Source organism: Panthera uncia, assembly GCF_023721935.1.
Source record: "Panthera uncia isolate 11264 chromosome A3 unlocalized genomic scaffold, Puncia_PCG_1.0 HiC_scaffold_11, whole genome shotgun sequence".
NCBI lineage: Eukaryota > Metazoa > Chordata > Mammalia > Carnivora > Felidae > Panthera > Panthera uncia.
This window is the reverse complement of record NW_026057578.1, coordinates 56,238,248-56,259,954: the sequence shown is the minus strand read 5'-3', so window position 1 is coordinate 56,259,954 and position 21,707 is coordinate 56,238,248. Positions and strand designations below refer to the sequence as shown.

The 21,707-nt window shown below is 38.2% G+C and overlaps 1 protein-coding gene across 1 annotated transcript in view; it reads left to right on the top strand.

Moving 5' to 3' along the window:
• The first annotated feature begins 14,428 nt into the window (after nucleotides 1-14,428).
• Nucleotides 14,429-21,707, top strand: part of TMEM182 (transmembrane protein 182) — a 57,881-nt gene continuing 50,602 nt past the window's right edge. The window contains exons 1-3 of the mRNA XM_049651254.1: nucleotides 14,429-14,804; nucleotides 15,043-15,142; nucleotides 16,829-16,927. Coding sequence (XP_049507211.1) covers nucleotides 14,673-14,804; nucleotides 15,043-15,142; nucleotides 16,829-16,927 — 331 coding nt within the window. The 5' untranslated portion in view covers nucleotides 14,429-14,672. The remainder of the gene's footprint in view (nucleotides 14,805-15,042; nucleotides 15,143-16,828; nucleotides 16,928-21,707) is intronic.

Genomic DNA, 21,707 nt, shown 5'->3' with positions numbered 1-21,707 from the left:
TTCAAGGAGTAGAACTTGTTTGTTTGTTTCACCTTTAAAATTTTACTTCATCCCTTAGAATCCTGTTTATAGGTTTTTGAGAAACCCTATTGAATGGATTTCACAGTACATTCCCGTGTTTGTTTGCTTGTTTCTTTCTTTCATGTTTGTTTATTTATGTATTTATTTATTTTGAGAGAGAGAGCACGCAAGCAGGGGAGGGGAAGAGAGAGAGAATCCCAAGCAGCTCTGCACTGTCAGCACAGATGTAGGGCTCAAACTCAAGAACTGTGAAATCATGACCTGAGCCAAAATCAAGAGTCAGAGGCTCAACCGACTGAGCCACCTGGGGGCCCCCTTCCCTTCACTTTTAAAAAGTATAGAATTCTGGTATGGCATGTGGGTTTTTTTTCTTCCAGCACTTAAAAGATTTCACCCCATGTTTTTTCATCCCTTGTGTTTTCTAATGAAAAGTTGTTGTAACTCTTAAACCTCTGGGTAATTTGCCTTCTTTTCTGTGGCTGCCTTTAGGATTTTTATCTTTGTCTTTTATGTTCAGCAGTTTGAATACGGTAGGTCTATTTTTTTTTTCTATTTTGGTATTAATATTGCTTGATATTCTCTGAGTTTCTTGGATCTGTTGTTTGGTGTATCTCCAATTTAGGAAAATTCTCAGCCATTATTTTTCAAATATTTCTTCTGCCCCATTCTCTGTCTTCTACTGCTGGGACTCCAGTGATACATAGACCCATTTATTACTGCCCATCAGACTTTGAATGGTGTGTTCTGTTTATTTTTATTTTTTTCTCTTTTTTCTTTTTGCGTTTCAACTTGGGTAATCTCTATTGATCTGTCTTTAAGTTCAGTGTTTCTTTCCTTGGCTGTGTTTCGTATGCTGATGAATTTGATAAAGGCAATCTTCATCTACTGTGTTTTGATGTCTAGATTTGCATTCAATTCTGTCTTATAGTTTACATATCTCTGCTGAAGATGTAAATCAAGTCTTAAATGTCTACCTTTTCCATTATAATCTTTAACATATTTATCTGTTATTTTAATTCCATATTATGATAGATTCAACATCTGGGTTATGTCTGGGCTTGGTTATGATGATTATTTTGTCTCTTCAGACTTTGTTTTTTCTTTTACAACAACATTCTTAAAAGGTAATTCACATATTATACCATTCACCTATTTAACACCTACAATTCGAGAGCTTTTAGAATACTCATGGGATAGTGCAATCATCACCACAATCAATTTTAGGTTAGGGATGTCTGGGTGGCTCAATTGGTTAAGAGGTCAACTCGATTTCAGCTCATGTCATGATCTCAGTGGCTCGTGGGACGATCTCCACACTGACAGAAAGGAGCCTGCTTGGGATTCTTTCTCTCCTCTCTTTCTGCTCCTCCCCTGCTCTTCCTTCTATCAAAATAAATACATAAACTTAAAAACACAAAACTTACTTTTAGAATATTGTAGTCACTCTGAAAAGACAACCTGTACATCTTAGACATCACCCTGCAAACCCCAACCCTCCTAGGCCCCAGGAGGCTACTAATCTACTTTTTGCCTCTATGTATTTGCCTATTCTGGACATTTCATAATAAATAGAATTATGCAATATGTGTTCCATTGTGACTAGCTTCTATTAATATTGATTTCAAGGTTTGTCCTTATGGTAGCATAGATGCCAATAACATTCATTGTGTGGATAGACCACATTTTATTTATTCATTCATTGATTAATAGACATTTGGGTTTGTTCTAATTCGGGGATAATACAGGTTTAATACTGCTATGAACATTTGTGTACAAATTTTTGTGTATATACATGTTTCTATTTTTCTTGAAGTAGAATTGCTTGTGGTAACTCTATGTTTAAACATCGGAAGAACTGTCAAAACTGTTTTCAGGGGCGCCTGGGTGGCGCAGTCGGTTAAGCATCCGACTTCAGCCAGGTCACGATCTCGCGGTCCGTGAGTTCGAGCCCCGCGTCAGGCTCTGGGCTGGTGGCTCAGAGCCTGGAGCCTGTTTCCGATTCTGTGTCTCCCTCTCTCTCTGCCCCTCCCCTGTTCATGCTCTGTCTTTCTCTGTCCCAAAAATAAATAAAAAACGTTGAAAACTGTTTTCAAAAGTGGCTATATTGTTTTATATTACCACCTGCAGTGGATGGAAGTTCTAATTTCTCCATGTCCTCAAACATTTATTAGTTAATGGTAGTTGTGTGGATTTACATTTTCCTGATGGTCAACACTGTTGAGCATCTTTTTATGTGCCTTTTTGCTATTTGCGTATCTTGTTTAGAGAAATGTCTGTTCAGGTACTTTGTCCATTTTTAAATTGGGTTGTCTTTTTATCATTGAATTGTAAAATTTCCTTATATATTCTAGATGTAAATCTCTTATATGGATTATTATTATTATTATTAAATCTCCATATGGATATGTGTATTATTAATATCTATCCTATTCTGCAGGTTGTCTTTTCACTTTCTTGATAGTGTTCTTTGATGAACAATAGTTTTTAACTTTGAGGATGTCCAGTTTATTTTTTGTCTCTTAATTGCTTGTGCTTTTGTTGTAATATCTAAAATGACATTGCCTAATCCATGGTTATGAATATTTATGCTCACTTTTTTTCTAAGAACTTTATAGTTCAGCTCTTCAGTTTAGGCCTTTGATCCATAGTGAATTAAATTTTTGTGTATTTTGTGAGAAGGGGAGGAAGAGGGTGGGCCATGTCTCAAATGTCAAGAACTCTTGCTGTTTGTATCAAATTTTTAGTAGATTTTTGACTAAATGTTTCTACATTGGTTTATGTAATTGTCCTTTAGGACAATTTGCTCAGACTGTAAATGGTTGAGTGTTTTAAATAGCTTTTACCAGTTATGCTTGTGTTATTGGGGAATGGGTGCATCGAGTTCCTCAAGCTGCCACTTTGGAAGTGGAACTTAGGCTCCATTTTCTTCTTGCTTTTCACATGTTCTGTAATATTTTTGTTAAATGCTTGGCATGTTGTATAGGACACTAGTTAGTGAGATAAATATAAATATATATGTGTATTTTGCTTATATACTTGGAGGTGAGCACAACTTTCCTTCCGCTGATCCTTCAGTGTGAAGGTGTGTGTTAATCTAGTCAGGAGCTTGACTGAGCTGGAAGTTTGTTGTTGCCCAGTTACCCTCAGTAATTACTTTGCTGGTTACCCTCTCTGTACCATAGACTTCATGGTCTTGAGTGCAGGGGTTCTCACTTGAGGATGATTTTGCTTTCTGGGGGACATTTGGGACTGCCTGGGAGTATTGCTACTAGCATCTGGCGAGTAGAGACCAGAGATAATGCTGAACATCTTGCACCTCACAGGACGGCACCCACAACAAAAAATGATCCAGCACATAATGTCAGTAGTGCCCAAGTTAGGAAACACTACTCTAGAGCTACCTGAAATTCCACATAGTTTGCTAGAGGGTTTTCCTATTATATCTGCTGTCCTCTTGGCCAGCTTTGCACGGTCCCTCAGAGAGCATATTTCTCTTGGAATTCCTAGGTATATTCCACTGTTATTTCTACTTGGACGCATGTTAGCTTGTGGGTAGCTGGCAGGGGAGGGGAGCATTCTCTGATGTTCTGACTATGTCTTAGCCAGGCTCTGTGAACCTGAGGCTTGGGGTGTGGCCTTCACAAGTGTTCACATTTTCATTCTGCTGTATGCTAGGCCTGACACCACATATTCTAGTTCCTCACTTAGGGAGAGAGATTTCTTTAATAGACTTTATTTTTCAGATCAGTTTTAGGTTAATAGAAAAAATAAATGGAACATAAAGAGTTCCTACATATCCCCTGCCTCCACACACGCAGAGCCTGCCCTATTATCAGTATCCTGTGCCACAGTTTATATTTGTTATAATCAATGAACTTGCATTGACCCATCATGGTCACACGAAGCCCATGGTTTACATTTTGTGTTGTACAGTCTGCGGGTTTGGACAAATGCATAAAGGCATGTATCCAGCATTATACTATCATGTAGAATATCCTCACTGTTCTATCAATCCTGCACACTCTACTTACTCCTGCTTCTCTCTTGGGGTAAAGTTTCTTCTTTGCTTCCTTCTTTCCTTCCTTTCTTTTTACCTCCTTTTTTTTCTTGCTTAAAACACACACACACACACACACACACACACACACACACACAAAACACACACAAAAGAAACCCTTTTGTTTTTCTCAGCTACAAAGGGTTTTCTCTAATGCCCTAAGGTGACAATTTTGTTTCTCTTCTCCATTCGGATTTAGGCTTTTGTTCCACGGGAGAGTTGTCAGTAGAGTTTGGCAGTGGCTACTTTTCTGATGCCTCAGGCAATACTGAGGTAGGAGAGGATGGAGATTCTCCCCAGTCTTTGGAAATACCTGGAAGAGTTTGTTGATGCAAACAAATTGATATGAATCCCCCTGTGTATGGGTAGATCTTTATGCTAGCCACACTTGGCCTGTAGCAATTCATAAGGAATTTGTAGCTAACTTACATGCCACTCAGCATGATCCACTATATATGCATGGGTCCTTTTTCTTCCTGGAGGCACATGTCTTTCCCAAGAGATACAGATTGGTTAGTTGTTTACCTGAGATCTCAATTCTCTCATGGGTTCAAGAAAAGTTATTCATTTAAAGTTTGTCTAACCTTTTGTTTGTAGAAAGGGTGGCAGAATGTTCCTTCCAGTTTCTACACTTCCAAGATGAAAATGGAACTTACTCCTTTTTTTTTTTTTTTTTTTTACATTGCTATAATTCTTTGACAGCTGCTATTGAACTGCAATCTGCAAAGAGCATCTAACTCCTGACTTTAGTTTTATGTTCTGGGGTAACACTTTAGGGTCCCACCCTTATGACCTCATTTTATCCTAATTACCTCCTAACAAGTACTATATCCAAAGAAAGTCACAATGGGGTTAAGGATTCAACATATGAATTTTGGGGGGCACACAAACTAGCATAATAAGAAACCCTGCCATGGAGAGATGCCTCAGTTTCCTTATTGATAAAATAGGGGAAATCATAGCACTTATTACAGTGGGTTATTGTGAAGTTTAAATGCGTTAATAAGCACTTAGAACAGTGCTTAGAACAGAGCCAGCGCTACGTAAGTGCTGGGTGCTATTAATTTGTCACTGTGGTCATTTTTGTTATTTAGCTGTTGTGTTGAGTATCCTGATATGTCCTGATTTTCAAGTGCTTACCCCATACTTCCTATGGAATTAAATCTACAGAACTTAAAGGACTTGGCTGAGCAAAACATGAAGAGAAGTCTGTGTAGCCCTTCATACAGAAACCACCAGCACCTTTAACAGTGCTGCAGACAGCGGCCTCTCCCTGGACAGCTTCTGACTGTATTTTCACACCAATGCAACACCAACTATTTCTCCTCTTTGAGACTTGGTAGCACAAAGGTCACATGGATGTGTCTCTCCACCCTGCACTCTCTTACTCCTGGATTGGATTGTCTTTCCTTTGGGGCACAGAACTGGCTTGCAGACGCTGAGCCCATTTGAGCCTCTTGCTTTGGGAAAATCATCTGAAGTGGGAATGAAAAGACCATCTTCATTTTTACTGAGAAAGAAGACCAGTGGCCAAGGTGTGGAAGGACAAGGCAACACACCCCAGAGCCAAGACAAACATGTCTTTCTCTATATGAAGATTCAAATCATGACACACAAGATTCATGGAAAGCACTTTCACAACTGAGGGACAGGAGAAGGAAACTTTTTATTCACAGGTTTCTGGCATGTGGAGTGTAGCATGTACCCTCAAGAGAGAATTGCAAGGAAACAAAGGGATGAGTAAATTCAAAGTAGCAATTCTTTAAGATGTATATTTGTATAATAGATACATTCTGATAAGTTATATCTGTTTGATTTCTAGTTTTACAAATCAAAAATATTTCCCCTTTAGTCCACTGTTTTGTTTTTGAAATTGTTTATTATGTTTTGATTGCAGTTGAAGGCAGGTTTTTAACAAATAAGTTCTCAGTTTTTTACCTCTTTCAGGAGCTGATGCACTTAAGTTCACTAATAGAGTTCCTTATGGAGCTCTATGAAGCTAGATAGTGAACTCCCTTTCAAAGTAAAAGATGTCATTGTAATATAATCCCCTTTGTGTGAGTTACTTGTATAAGTAGCTCTCAATTTAATGGAATACTAACTGCCTAAATTATTGAGGTGAGTGAGGCAGTGGATCTTGCTACAGTTGTGTTCAGTGTAGGCTGTTCATCAGGGCCTTGGTACTTTGGTGGAGCCATCTTAGTAAAGGCTGATCAGCATCAAATACTATTGTGAAAATAGCAAATCTTGTATTTGTATTTTAGAATATTTGTATTATATAAAAATTCCCACAACTGACCATAGTGGACCAGAGAATGCAAATTTTACCTGTGGCCAGCAGATGGCAGTGTTCAACCCAGTTCAGTTCACCTCCATAAGATTGCTGGCTTACTTATTCGGTTAGTTAAGTTTTTCCCGAGCACCTACCTCAAGCTGGTAGGGGTGTAGCAGTAAACAAAAACAGAACCACTAATAATGTCCAGTGAGTTTATTTGTTGTTACATACTATGTGTAAGATGATAAGGCCTGTGAATAATCTCTTAAAACTACAGGATGTGGTCCTGTTGTCATCTTGGTGGATGGGAGAGTAGTCAGGAGGAACACACACAAGAACCAAGAACCATTATAAAAACAGAACTTAAAGAAGTCAGTAGAGTCACAGAGACAGATGGCAATGTTTCACTGGCAGTAACAATCTGTTTCAATAATGATCATAGGGAAGCAATTGATGTTTCAGGTCTGTTGTCTTATGTTTAGGGCTGTGGTCCCACAGTCCCTTACTGTAACCCTTAGGGCCAGATGTGTTTAGAAGTCAGAATTTTGGGGATTTTGGAAAAGTAATATGTTATATATTACCTAATACCCCCATTGTAAGCTGGGGAGCCCTGTAATCAAACACATTCATACTTCTGCAATAAAATACATGAGAAATTCACACTATAATTTATATATACCCTTATGCCCATTAGGTCTGTTTTACCAACAGCTTTTGGTTTTCAGAGGTTTTTGAATGGCAGATAAATATTGTGGATCTATATTATTCCATGACAAAAAAGAATTCAACCCCAACTCTCTAGAAAACCGTTCCAGTTTTTTTTTGGAAAATGGATTCTCAGTCTATAGAAGTTTGTGAGAGTTTGATTTATATACAGGCATACTTTGTTTTATTGGAGTATACTTTATTGTGCTTTACCGACATGGTGGTTTTTTACAAATTGGTGCTTTGTGGCAACCCTACATCGAATAAGTCTGTTGGTGCCATTTTTCCAATAATATTTGCTCACTGCATGTCTCTGTGTTAGATTTTGGTAATTCTCACAATCTTTCAAACTTTTTCATTATTATTATACTTGAATTGTATATCAGTGATAAAACTTTGCAATATCATGATATCATGATAAAACTTTGATGGATGAGGAGTTGCTTCTTATGGATGAACTAAGAAAGTGTTTTGTTTTGTTTTGTTTTGTTTTGTTGTTTTTTCCAGATGAATCTACTCCTGGTGAAGATACTGTGAAGATGGTTGAAATGACAACAAAGGACTTAGAATATCACATAAAATTAGTTGATAAAACAACAGCCGCAGTTTGAGAAGCTGGACTCCAGTTTTGAAAGAAGTTCTACTCTGGATGAAATACTATCAAATAGCATCGCCTGCTACAGAGAAATCACTTGTGAGAGGAAGAATCAATCCCAGTGGCAAACTTTATTGTTGTCTTATTTTAAGAAATTGCCTTCAGCAAACCACCCTGATCAGTCAGCAGCCATCAACATGGGGACAAGACCCTCCAACACACTTAAAAGATAACCACGATGTGAAATCTCAGATAATGATCAGCATATCTTAGCATATTTTTTTAATGTTTTATTTATTTTTGAGAGAGTGTGAGCAGGGGAGGGGGAAAGAGCAAGAGAGGGGCAAAGGATCTGAAGCGGGGCTGGAACTCGCCAACTGTGAGTTCATGACCTGAGCTGAAGTCAAATGCTCAACCAACTGAGCCACCTAAGCACCCTGCAATGAAGTATCTTTTAATTAAGGTATGTACATTGTATTTTTAGACATGATGCTCTTGCGCATTTACAAGACCACGAACTGGGAAACCAAAAAGTTCATTTGGCTTGCTTTAATGTGTTATTTGTTCATTTCATTGCCATGGTCTAGAACCAAACTCACAATATCTCTGAAGTAGGCCCATATTTCTTTACAAATTTGTTTACCATTTTTAGGTCCTGGGTATTGTCATTCTTGAATATTTTTAAGCTAAAGTGAACCAGAATTAATTTTGTTTTCAAAATGCTTAGTTTAATTAGATATTTTGAGATAATTAAGAGTATTACAGTATCAGGATTAGAAATTATGACTGTAGAAAAAAGAATGTTTGCTCATTATCATGACTTGAGATTTCTGCTAAGTTTCAGTGTATTTACCAATTAAAAAAAAAAAAACACAGTTGACTTAAAAAAAAAAAAAAAGACATTGGATCAAAATAGTGGATCAAAGCCTTCCATTGTTTAGTTGTCCAGTCTTTGGTTGTCAAGTTTTATTTAACTTGTAAAAAACAAGAAGGAAACTTACCACCCTAACTTGGAGTGCTAATGATCTTCCTATACTCTAGATTTTAGAAGGTTGATTTTTAAACTTTTTTTTAATTAAAAAAATTAAAAAGGTTTTTGTCAATTTCTTTAAGTGACAAAAGACTCTAAAAGGAAAGTTATTTCCACGAAGTCAGGAGGCTCTCCAAATGAAATTGTGACAGTAGAATGATCAGGATGAGAGGAAAAAGGCAGGGATGACCAAAGAGTTCAGGGAGCTTTTAGAATGGAACAATAAAACCAGACCAGCTTTCTTGGCTGGGGCAGTTACATCATGTTTTCTAATATCTGATTTCACAAAGTGTCTATGTTTGTTTCCTTGTTTATTCTTTATGTTGTTCTCAAAAGTACTTGAAGCAGCTTACATAAACATATATAAAATTACATGTTAAACAAGTGTGTGTGGGAGAGAAAGTCGGGGGCACACAGGAAGGAAACTAAGGAAGGCACCTTGGGAAGAGTGTGGGAAGCTGGGACATCACCTTTGTACATTTGTCTCTGAGCTTTCCAGGTACCCGGGTGGAGACAGAAGTACTCTTGGTGTCATAAGAATATAAGCTCATTGAGGTTAGAGAGCACATTTTATTCACTACCATCATTCTGGGACACAGCAATCTGCCTTAAAACAGGCATTTGATAAATATTTATCAAAAGGATACAATTTATAGTGTCTCTAAGATTAAAAATAACAGCAGTGGTCTATGGAAACACAACTTCTTTCAGTATTCAGAAATTTCCTCCTGGTCTTCATAAGAAGGCACTGTAGATACAGGGGCTAACATTCTTGATAACATTTTGAAGAATAATGGGGCATATTTTATGGGGGGGGCTTTCATTTATTTGTTTATTCATTATTAATTTGTTCATTGAGCAAACATGTCTTGACCCAAGTTTTCCCAAGACGCAGGGATTCAAAAAGTGTCTATAGAAGACAAGAGTGTAATTAAATACAGGAAAGTGTTATAGGTTGTACAATACAGTCTTCTTGGAGAGTACTGCTAGTACTCAACACCCACAAGAACATGTAATACAGAGTAGGGACTTGCTATGTATTTGTTGAGTGGATTAAGGAAGAGTTCATCAGACAGGTGGAAGAGAAGAGAGTTCTAATCAGAAGGGAACAGGATAGGCAAGGATTTGGGAAAATGCTGCAGGTGGCCTAGGGGAGAGAATGTGTATATGGGTGTGGGGAGGGCTAGGGGCACTTGCTGAGAGGTTAGTCTGTTGAAATAAACCCAAGTACTATCTGGAATGCTAGCAGAGGGAATTTTATCTTGTATTATGATTTTTTAAAAAAAATTTCATCAAAAAATGGTCTTCAGCTAAAGGCAGGATAGAAGAGAAACCTAATGTGGGTATTCCACCGACTCATTTGACACGTCCTCTTTCCTAATATCCCCAATTATCCTCTGAAGCGTTGTTCCTGTTTTTCCATATGGGAAGCCAAAGCTCAGAGATTTGAGTGATTTGCCCAAGCACAGATCATCTTCTATGAAAGACAATTCCCACTCTTCTTAATTCAATGAAATCCTCATTCTGAAAACTGCCAGTGGGGGAGAGCTGGTACCTGTACCTCTTGCTCTTGTGTCCAGGTTTGTTGTATTCTGGAGGACCGGTCCTAAGTCTGCACTCAGCCACCTAGACTCCTCATTTAGCCTTGGGGGCACAGAGAACAATTGAGCATCATAACAAAGGTGTAACCTCTAGGGTCTAAACGTAGAAACATAACCCATTAATTATTGAGAATTGCCTTTGGCAGTGAGACTCCAAGCAGATCTCTCTTGGCTTACCTCTGGCCATCTTTCATGTGACCTAGACCATCTTTGACTCCTACCACCAAAAAGACTTTTAGATGCTAAGATTCCTGCTCAAGAGAGTGGACGCCCATAGAGAAAGTGGTTGTTTCATAGTCTGTCTACTGAAGGTTGTCCTGTATTCAAGGTATTTAATGTGCTTAGGTTTCTATCTGCTACCTGGTAGATGCTCATGGATATCAGCTGTTATTATTGACCTCAGTTCACATTTTTGAAAATCCAGCTTTCCCACAGGATCAAACCTGAGATACCATGCTTAGGTTTGTGGCCTTGCAGATTCAGTGTGATAATCATATCAACATAAAAATAGATTCAATATCCACCAAAGGATAGGCAATGGAGTGGTTTATTACAGGGTATTACAAGTTGGGGTTGGTGCCTGAGTATGTCTGTTTCTCCTCATCTCTTTGCCTTTCACCAGAAAAGAGTGTGAAGGGAAAAAGAGACCCTCTGCCCAAATCCGTGGAGATGATAAGAACCCAGCAGCTTTTTAGGCATCTTCCTGGTGCATGGACAATTGTTCAGGCTGCTGAAAGAACCTGAGGAAGCTGCACGGGGTGCCTGGGTGGCTCAGTCGGTTAAGCATCCGGCTCTTGATTTGGGCTCAGGTCACGATCTTGTGGTTTGTGAGTTCAAGCCCCATGTTGGGCTCTGCACTGACAGCACAGAGCCTTCTTGGGATTCTCTGCCCCTCCGCAGCTCATGCTCTCTCTCAAAATAAATAAACTTAAAAAAAAGTATTTGGAAATATTTTAAGAATCATACACAATTAGGGGAGTGGCAAATGACAAGCAAATGGTCCAGTTTTCTAAAGAAAGGAAACACGTTTTGACCCCTGGAGAGTAAGTTTCATTGCATTTATCAGTAAGAGTCTAATGGAGATTCTCAAAAAGAGGAAACACACACCCCACTAAAATCCATCCCTCCAGGTTTCACAAAGAACAGGCCATGCCAGATCAGGGCGCTTTCTTCTGGGACGGATTATCAGTTGGATGGCTCAGAAGGTCATGGACTTGTATCTCAGCCAAGTGTCCTAATACAAATTGATTTTTATTTTATTTTAGTGCCTGTTGCATGTCAAGCACTGTGATAAGCACTGGGGATAATGGGGCTAAAGCAGTTTAGTTTCATGACATGAGAAGTACTCTGTGATATCAAATAGATGCACACAAATGAATGGTGGAAATAATTAGATTGCCTACTCATAATTGATTTAATAAACACACATTTTTATAATGATGCTTATGCATTTTTGGATAAACCAGAAATGGTGAGAAAATGTCATTAGTTGATGGACCTAACCCAGAAAGATGATTTTTGTGTGTGACAAATACCAAAATTGAGATGAATTATAACAATGACAAAGTTCCACACTCCTTCCTGCTTACTTAAAAAAATCTAGTTGTTTGTATGTGTGTATGTTTGTTAATGTGTGTGTGTTAAAGATTTAGTATTGATGCATAGATGTTTACCATAAACCTTTGGGATATAAATAAATAAAATCTTCATGAAGAAATTCCTCCTCCTCTCCAAAGAGCAGTGTTGGTGTCTACGACCACAACTACACAACCACAACTACACAACCACACTGACGCTGGGAGAGGGGTGGGCTGGGAAGGAGGAGAATGTGTCCAGGTTGGCCCAAAGCTCATTTTTAAACCTCTATGTACTTCATTCTAATGAATCATTTATTTTTTCCCACTAGGGCATGAATTCCTCAAGGTCAGGGCCTATGTACTGTAACCTTAATGTCTGGCAAAAATGTCTCACAAGTTCTCAATAAGCACTTCTTCAAGACGTATTTTCTCCCCCCACCCCCCCAAAACCCTTAATTTGATCTGATATTGCATTAATTACCGAATAGCATCTGTATTAGTCTCTTATTGTTGCTGCAACAAATGAGTAAAAAATTGGTGGCTTAAAAGAATACAAATTTACTATCCCTACAGTTCCAGAGGTCAGAAACCTCCCAAATCAAGGTGTTGGTAAAGCTATGTTTCTTCCTTAGTGGGGGAGGGGCCCAGGGGGAATCTGTTCTTTCCTCTTCCAGGCACTAGAAGCCAGCCACATTACTTGGCTTGTGACCCCTTCACAACTCTTTGTGACCCCAGCAACTCTTTGACTCTTTTTCTTGCCACATTCCTTTCTCTGCCTACTCTGTTAGAAGAGATTCTCTACTTTAAAGGGTTCATGTGATTAGATTAGGCCTACCTGTGTAATCCAGGATATTGCCACATAACCTATTCACAGATTATGTGATTACAGTTAGGATTAGGGTGTGGACATCTTTGGGAGACTATTATTCTGCTTATCACAGCCTCCGAATCAGAAAGGTGGTGGTATTCAGGTGCTAGGCTCTATGCAGAAGATTATACTATGCCTCACTTCAATCAAATCCTTGAAGATTGTAGCCAAGAACCAGAATAACAGGGAAATTTGGAGTTGTGCCAACCTAAGGGATGTTTAAAAGAATAGGATGTTTGGCTTAGAAGAAAAAGACCTCAATTTAGGGGTCCAGTAGCAGTTCTGGTTTGAGGAGGCCTGAGATGATTGCTTCTTCATCAGAAAAATACCAGGAAATTCTGTCACATGACAGAAGATTGCACACCTGTGCTATGCAATCTCAGGGGACCAAATAGGATTAATACTGGAAACTTTAGGAAAGCAGCTTTTGGCAGAACTTAAGGTTGGGCTGTGTGGACATTCCTGACGTCTTTCAAGACAGCAGGCTAGAGACGGCCTGGCTCCATGCTGTGGGGGTTCTTACAAAAGAGATTTGAGCATTAGATAAGGAATCAGCTGAGGTGTTCTGTTGAATTCCATTTAGCCCTCGCAGCCACTGATTCTGTGACCTAGAATTCCATTCATGACCTTCGGGTACCTCTGACTACATACAGCCAGAACTGACGAAGGCCCTACCTCCCTACTGAAGAGTCATCTTTTGCCCTCCGTGACTCTGTATTTAAGGATCTGTCCCATACCAAGCAGAAGTGGTGAAGGAGGCTGGTAGAGCTGATGCCTCTTCAGAAGATGCACTAACTCACATTATTGTTGAGAATATATATTTAAAAGGAAAAACCAAAAACAGTAGCCATAGAGACAGTACCAATTTTAAAATGCTACACAAGTACTTAAAAATACTCTCCTGTATACTCAGACATGAAAAGAAAACAACAATAGAGATAAGGCATGGAGAAAAGTATAGATTCATGAGGTGGTTTGTATCAGAATCCAGGATGTTTTGATGAAGTTGAACATTTAAAACGAAGGAAACAAAAATAAAGAGTAGACCAGATTCTTTCATCTTCATCCAGACAACAATATACTTTGGGACTCTGTTTTTCTTCGGTTCACTTTGGGGATGGTTATTTGGAGTAACTTGTACAAGATATTGGAGCTGCTGTAGAAAGTGCTGTTTTTATGTCAATAGTGTGGGTAGCATGAAGGTACTTTTTTGTACTTTAAATAGCCTATGTTACTTTTTTCTTGATCTTTTAAGTATACATCTGAATGTCTAGGTTATACACTTGAGCTGTACTCCATGATACGTTAGACCACTTGACCCGCAGATTATTTTGTATCCCTAAAGTATCCAAAAGGAATTAAGAAATTAATTACAACTTTAATTATATTCAAGAAAACTCTTTGTGGTTCCTTATAGCTGTTCTTTATCTGTCTTCAAAGAGAGTCTTAAGTGTCTTCGGCTTTGGTGTTGTAATGGTCATTCTAGACCGAGGAGCTTGTTCAGACACTTAAGACTTTGGGCCAATACTGCCAATGACTTCATACCACTTCATCTTCTTCCCACTTCTATGGATTACCCAACAGCAAAAATGGTCATTCTAGCCAGCCCCTGATATTCCTCTCTACAGTCAGGGGAAGGTCAGCTATTTTTTGATCCCCACGGGAGAGAGACAGCTCCTCAATCAGTATCCTAAAATAGCTGGCCATTCTCAGCTGCTGGGCTGGAGTCCCTCCAGGGGAGAGCAAAGGGAATACAAATCCACCCACTGGGTGCGAGTGAGAAGTCACCAAAACATGAGCTAGGAGAGGCTTCTAAAGAAGATCCTGCCTACTCGAAAAATCTTTCTTATTTTTCTTATTTTTTTTTTTTAATTGAGAAGCTACGTGTCTGCCATTTTTTTTTAATTTCTAAGTTTATTTAAAGGGAAACCAGTGGCTTGAAGATGAGACTAAATATTGCCATCTTCTTTGGGGCTCTCTTTGGTGCTTTGGGGGTTTTACTCTTTTTGGTGGCTTTTGGATCAGATTACTGGCTTCTTGCAACTGAAGTGGGGAAGTGTTCAGGTGAACAGAATGTGCGTTTCTTCTTCCAAATACTGATGTACTTGGTAGGGATGAGGGTAGCCTTATGTATCCTCTTGAAATCAGAGAACAGTGGTGGAGTGCCTATTTCTTCACAGAAGAGATAGGTAGCAAGCTACTGACCATCATTATTTGGGATAAAATCCATTGTTTTAATATTTTCCCGGATGTGATAATTTAGGTTATGTGCTTTGTGTTGATGGCAAATTACTTTCTTTGTGTTCTGTACAGATAGAGAATGTCACTTTCCACCATGAAGGATTCTTCTGGAGATGCTGGTTTAATGGGATTGCGGAAGAGAATGATTCCAGTATCTGGAAGTTCTGGTACAGTAAGTGCAATTTAGCTTTATTTCCCCTCGTCATTAAAATAAGAATGAGCAGCTTCTTATTTAGCATAGATCACTTACAAGATAGGATTGGATTCTTACCTGTAGAATCCTGATAGAATGTCTTCAAAAGATTCATGAAGTGATTCTTTTTCAGTAAGTAGAAATGGCTATATGAATAATTATTTTATTTTCTAACCTAAAATAGGGGTCTGAATATTTATGGCAAAACTGAATTATCTTCTGTTTCCTTGCTCATATTTAAAATACACTCACCCTAACAACAACAACAGCAACAAAAAAAACTAGGTATTACCTATAGTATTTTTCTTGTCTATTATTGCTGTGTCTGTTATTGCTGTGTTGCAAATAAATTAGTTTTATTTTTGGCTATCAACCCTTTAAATGTCAAATTTAAAAATTAAGATATAGAGATCAGATATTTTATATTGGTGGCTTTAAAGTTAAAAAATATCTTTTTTTTTTTTTTTTTTTTTTTTTTTTTATAATGAAACTTACTTACCAGCAGCGGTGGATGAAAGCACACTCTGTTTGGGCTTTAACCAAGGTAGTGGGAATTATCAAGAAATGCCTGGCTTCTGATGTCTGTGTTCTCTCATAGAAACTTGAGAGTTCCTTTTTGATGTAGAATAGCTTCTTAAAAATACAGTACATTCTTTTCACTGTATTTCCTATATTATATTAATCTCTGAAAGTAAATTCATTGAAAATAACTAGCTTTTATCTTATTGCATTCAACAATAAAAGAACTATTTATTACCCTCAAGGTTATTGTAGGTTGAAATTATTAGTCTCCTTATCCAATACTCCTGTGATATATCAAAATATGGCATTTACACACTAGTCAAGATTATATGATAAAATAATATATAATAAAGAGATGAGATCTTGGAAGACGTAAGCAAGCTGACAGCAAGTTGGCATATGTGAAAGGAACAAAGTAATGATGAAATGGAATTTTGCAAGAAATAGTTGGTAGGCTATCTTGTAGTCCTTTTGGAGAGGAAAATGAGCATGGAATCTGCCAATGAAAAGCATTCAGACTCTGGCAGAGTAAGTCAGACTGTGCAAGAGGAAGATTTTGCCAAGGACTTAGAGAAAGAAAGAATATTTCACTCCTCCTTAAAGGGTACACAGTGAAAGTTTCAAGTTTTCCAACAACATAAAAGTTTTTTTCTTGTGTTTTCTCCAAATACTAAAAATGCATTTAAATTATTAGCTTGTATGACCTATCATTTCCAGCTTTTCCCTAAAAATAGAATATAGGATACATTTTATATTAATCAGAGCTGACAATGGGTAAATCTAAGTTTATTAGAGTTTTAAAACAATTACTTTTTGAATACTATGTGCTAGGCATCATGTTGGGAACTGGAGAATATGGCTGTGAAAATAAATGAAGTGTAGTGCCTTTAATCTTAAGGTGATATTAGGGGCATTCCCAGCATTGAACTATGTCATGAACTAGATGTTTTGGATGAATCTACTTTCCAGGTTCCCTGAGCTGCTTGATGTGAGTTTCCCCCCCCTCACTCATCAGTTCTCTGAATCTGTTGCTCCCACCCACAGTTTATTTAGCTTATCTATCCCAGGTCCTGTATGTCTCTTGTTAGGAAGTCTTCACTCAGCATCTCAATAACAACTACCATCATTTGCTCTCCTTCCTAGCCAATCAGCCACTGTCCAAGAACTGCATGCACGCTTACCTGTCACCATATCCCTTCACGAGAGGGGAACACAATTCAACCTCCTATGACTCTGCTGTTAGTAAGTACCTTTGTCTAGAGAATGCCTCCAAGAAAGACTTGCTTTTCTGAAAAAAAAAAACTAATTTAACATATATCATTTCAACATTTTCTCTGGAATCAATCTGTTATATATAAATAATAAAATACCATTTTAATACAATATTTATAACTCTAATATAATATAGCTCAGAGTTAAAAGTAAAGCCATTGTAACTTACTTGCTGCTTATAAAGATTTTTTTTTAAGTGTGTCCTCTGGTGTGGAAATAATGATGTTTATTAGGAATAACTGCTTCTAGTGGGTTTAACAGACCTAAAGCTAGTCTTATAATGGAAAATATTATAATCCACACCCTGCTTTAAAAACATTGTTTTTGTAATTGTTACACATAAGAATATGATTATGCTACTGGTTTCCTGCAAAATGACTGGACTTCCTTATATGTGATATCTCAACGAAGAATAGTCAGATGTCATTAACTGAGAGTCGTGATTACCGAGTTTCCTTGGTATTTACATCCTCTTTGTCCTATGGAAGGTACACAAACTCAGTTGGTATGGAAAATATATCATATATACTTAAATGTAGTTTTATACAAAGTACAAAAGCTCAATATGTCAACTTGATTCTCAGCTGGTTTCATGAAGTTTTTAACAAAGGGTGTTTCTTGTAATCTTAAAACTAAGAATTGGTTCATTATTTACCAATGTCATAAATAAAGACAAAAAAATATTTGTTTTTTTTTTCAAAGAGAGTAAGCAGCATATTTACTTTTCTGAATAAACTTATATTAGTAGTCCCCAGAGAATCAATAGGAGATATATAGGTAGGGGTGGGGGTTGGGAAGAGAGAATGATGGATGGATGGATTGATGGAGAGATTTTAAAGAATGGGCTTATGTGATTGTGGAGGCTGGCAAGTCTAAAATCTATAGGGCAAGATTTCAGGCTGGATAAGAGTTGCTGTTTTAGTCTTGAATCTGAAGCCTAGAAACTCTGGTAGAAGTTTTTCTTTAGGTAACCTCAGTCTTTAGTCTTAAGGCCTTCAACTGATTAGATGAGGCCCACCCCCATTATGGGTAGTTTAACCACATTAGTGCATAAAATTAACCATTGCAAATTATATGCCTTATAATTTTAAGTTTGTCAAAGGATGTAGCATTTGCTCATATCACACAATTAACATGACACTTTATGGAGTGGAAGTGGGGTCTGAATAGCAAACGAGATAAGCTGTCATACAGCCATGCTTATCCATCATAGTCGCTTGTGCCTAAAAGGGCTCTGGCTTTTGGCCTTGAGAACGAGCGGTGTGAATGTTCCTTCCCATTAATAACTGCAAAAGGCACTTCCATTTGTCAAAGCATTTTGCATTGTGTGACATGGACCTTTTCACTGATAAGAGAAGAGATGACATAGGAAAGTGTATAAACTATTCTGTCTCACAAAAAGTTGCAAAAAAGGTATCCCTTCCCTGACGTTCTTACTTTTGTAAAATTGACCAAGAAGTAGCAGAGTAGAACAGGGTTGACTTTCCACAATATTAGGTGTTTGCATAGCTATTAGTGTTCTGTTGATAACTCATGTATATGTTCAGGTCCTGTGATGATCGGATAGGTATCATGGGCGCTATATATGTTTAAATGAATCTACATATTTGAAGAGTCTGTAGCTCAAGGAATGAGCGGAGAACTTGAAACACAAGGTGACATGATCTAAACATAATAATTATGATGGAGGTGGAGTATACGTGCATGCCCCAAAAATTATACTGCAATTACAGTTAGAATCATTATGTAGCACTGCATATAATTACTGTGTCATTTTTGGATCTAATGACAAAACCATATTCCAATTTTTTTTTTGTTTTAAATGATCAGACTCCCCTTGGCTCACATATTGTAACTCCCTATTCACTTTAAGCAGCTTTATCAAACATTTTAGCAAACATGACCAAGACGGGAGGAAGGCTGTCCTACAAAGAAACAGCTTATACACATTTCATTTACATTCATAGTAACATACAATGATATCTGACATTATATTTGGGTGATTTTTTTTATGGTTCCCTTATCCAAGAGAAGGGCCATCGATATCGTGAGAAGGGTTTTATCTGACTGAAAAGTGAGTGTTTCCTAGTTAGTGAGGCTATCTAGTCTTCACCAGACCCCATATGTACTCTTGGGTTTCATATAGCCTCATCATTATCAGGCATTATACATTTGCCAATTTATCTTGGGTAAATTCAGAGTCTTGTTTGTAAAAATTGGATGCATTCCAGCCTGGCAAATATAATTGGTAAAATAGCTTTGTATTTTCCTTAGTTTTTGCAGTTACAGTTAGCCAGTATCGAAATCAGTGAAAATAATATAGCAGTGTTTGATTGTTCTGGAAAGACTATTTTACAATCATTGGATGCTACTGTTGAAATTATTCTATTTCATAATAGGGAGACTGAAACTCAGAGAAACCTTGTGACTCGGTTTTCACACAGCTGATCCTTGGCAAAACTAATGCAAAGGTCCAAGTCTCTGCATTTTATTTATTGATAATCTTATTATAAACTACAGTGAAATGAAAAGGCAAATCTTAGTATTTGCCGTTAAATCTTTCTAAGCATGAGTCTTTTAGTTGGATCTCAACAAAAGAGCAATGTTAAATTTATGTTGCCTTTCTCTACTTTTCTATCTGATCCCGACCTGTGTATACAGTCAGGTCTAATTCAGTGTTTCCTTTATTTATTTATTTTTTGTCTCAAGTACACATTCTAAAATTCAATTATGCTCAACTTTAGTTATTTGAATGGTTGCCCAAGCCTAGAGAAGTTTTGAGGTAGGATTGTATACTTTGACTTCCTTTATTTTTATTTTTTTAATATATTTTTTAATGTTTATTTATTTTTGAAGGAGACAGAGACAGGGTGTGAGCAGGGAAGGGGCAGAAGAGAGGGAGACACAGAATCTGAAGCGGGCTCCAGGCTCTGAGCTGTCAGCACAGAGCCGGACGCGGGGCTCGAACCCATGAGCTGTGAGATCATGACCTGAGTTGAAGTCAGATGCTTAACTGACTGAGCCACCCAGATGCTCCACTTTGACATCCTTTAAACAATTCTATTGCCTTTTGATATCTGTCAGAATTTAGATTTTCTGGTTTGTTTCATGATTAAACTCAATAACAATTCATTTATTTGGTATCATTTGGTGATGATGTATAGAACATAGATTAATTTTCAAGATAATTCAGCCCTTGAGTGAATTAATAATTTTCTTGCTATCCCCATAGCCTTTGGCCACACCTATATCAAAGTGCTCATTGCATGTAACTGCAATTGTTCACCTTAGTTTCTTTATTATTTGTTGGAGCTCCCTAGAGACACAGGATGTAACCTACTCATATTTATACCCCCAGAACCTAGTATAGTGAGTGGTACTTAGTAAGTGCTTAAATATTTCTATGGAATGACTAAGTGCAAAAATTCCTTGGCCTTCTTATTCAGCAGAGTATATTGAACATGATGTCTCCTTTCCTTCATGAGTTGGAACAAACGCATACACAATGGCCTTCTTTGAGTTCTTCAGAATCAGTGTTTGGCCTCCTGCGTTAGGGCCTTTTTACCTGCCGTCCCTCCTCCCCAAATGCTGTTCCTCTTTTCCCAACCCCTCCTCCCTTCACTTCTCTAACAAAGCAGGCCCATTCTCTGAGCTAATACATACTTCAGTTTTCTTTCTTTTTTTTTTTTTTTTTTCAATTTTTTTAAAATGTTTATTTTTTGAGAAAGAGAGCATGAGCAAGGGAGGAGCAGAGAGAGAGGGAGACACAGAAACCAGAGCAGGTTCCAGGCTCTGAGCTGTCAACACAGAGCCCAACATGTGGCTCAAACTCATGGACCACAAGATCATGACCTGAGCCAAAGTCGGATGCTTAGCCAACTGAGCCACACTGGGGGCCCCATACATCAGTTTTCTAAGGAAACCTTCCATAGAGGTAGTTTTTGATATCAGATATAATCTTTAAGAAAAAAATCATAGAAAAGGAGGTGGTAAAATATCAGTTATATTTAGGGGGAGAAAAAATAAGCAAAGGCAGCCCACAAAGGAGAAAGAGAAAGAAGCCTTGAGAAAGAAGCTGATGAGCAGGCTGTCAACACTGTTCCAGGGGCCTGTGGGCAGACAGGAAGAGTCTTGGGAAGGAGGTGGTGTCCCTCAGTGACAAATGCAGAAGCAGAAAGGAACTGGATAATACTGATAATGCAGGGGTTCCCATGGCCACTCATAGCTGTGCCTACTGAAGGCTCAGCTACAGAGGCCCTCAAAGGCTCTTTACAGGCATCTCTTTCTAAATGTAAACCCACAATGCCCTGCTGGTTTGGCCTGAGACCTGAGGCCTTCTGCTCTGTATCCCATTCCTGCTCACTGCCTGTTCCCTCAGATGGGACCTGAGGGCCCTGCCCTCTTTCCTGGCAATGCCCTTCCTCCTCCAGGAACCGTTCCATTTTCCTGAACATTTTGTCACCCAACAGTCCTCCTGAGGGCCTAGCCCTATCCCAGGCTTCTTCCTCCTTCAGGAGGAAGAGGTGAGAAAGCAGTGATGCTCATAAAGGGGCAGAGCCACAGAATGATGGGGGCACAAAACCTCATACAGGGTGGTTAGGGGATGGGCAATGAACAAGTTGAGACCTTTGTGAGGAGCCAGCACTTGGACTTGGAGTAGCTCCCAAGAGTACACATTTACAGAGAATACTAAGTCCTTATAAAAACAGTCACACACACACACACACACACACACACACACACACACACA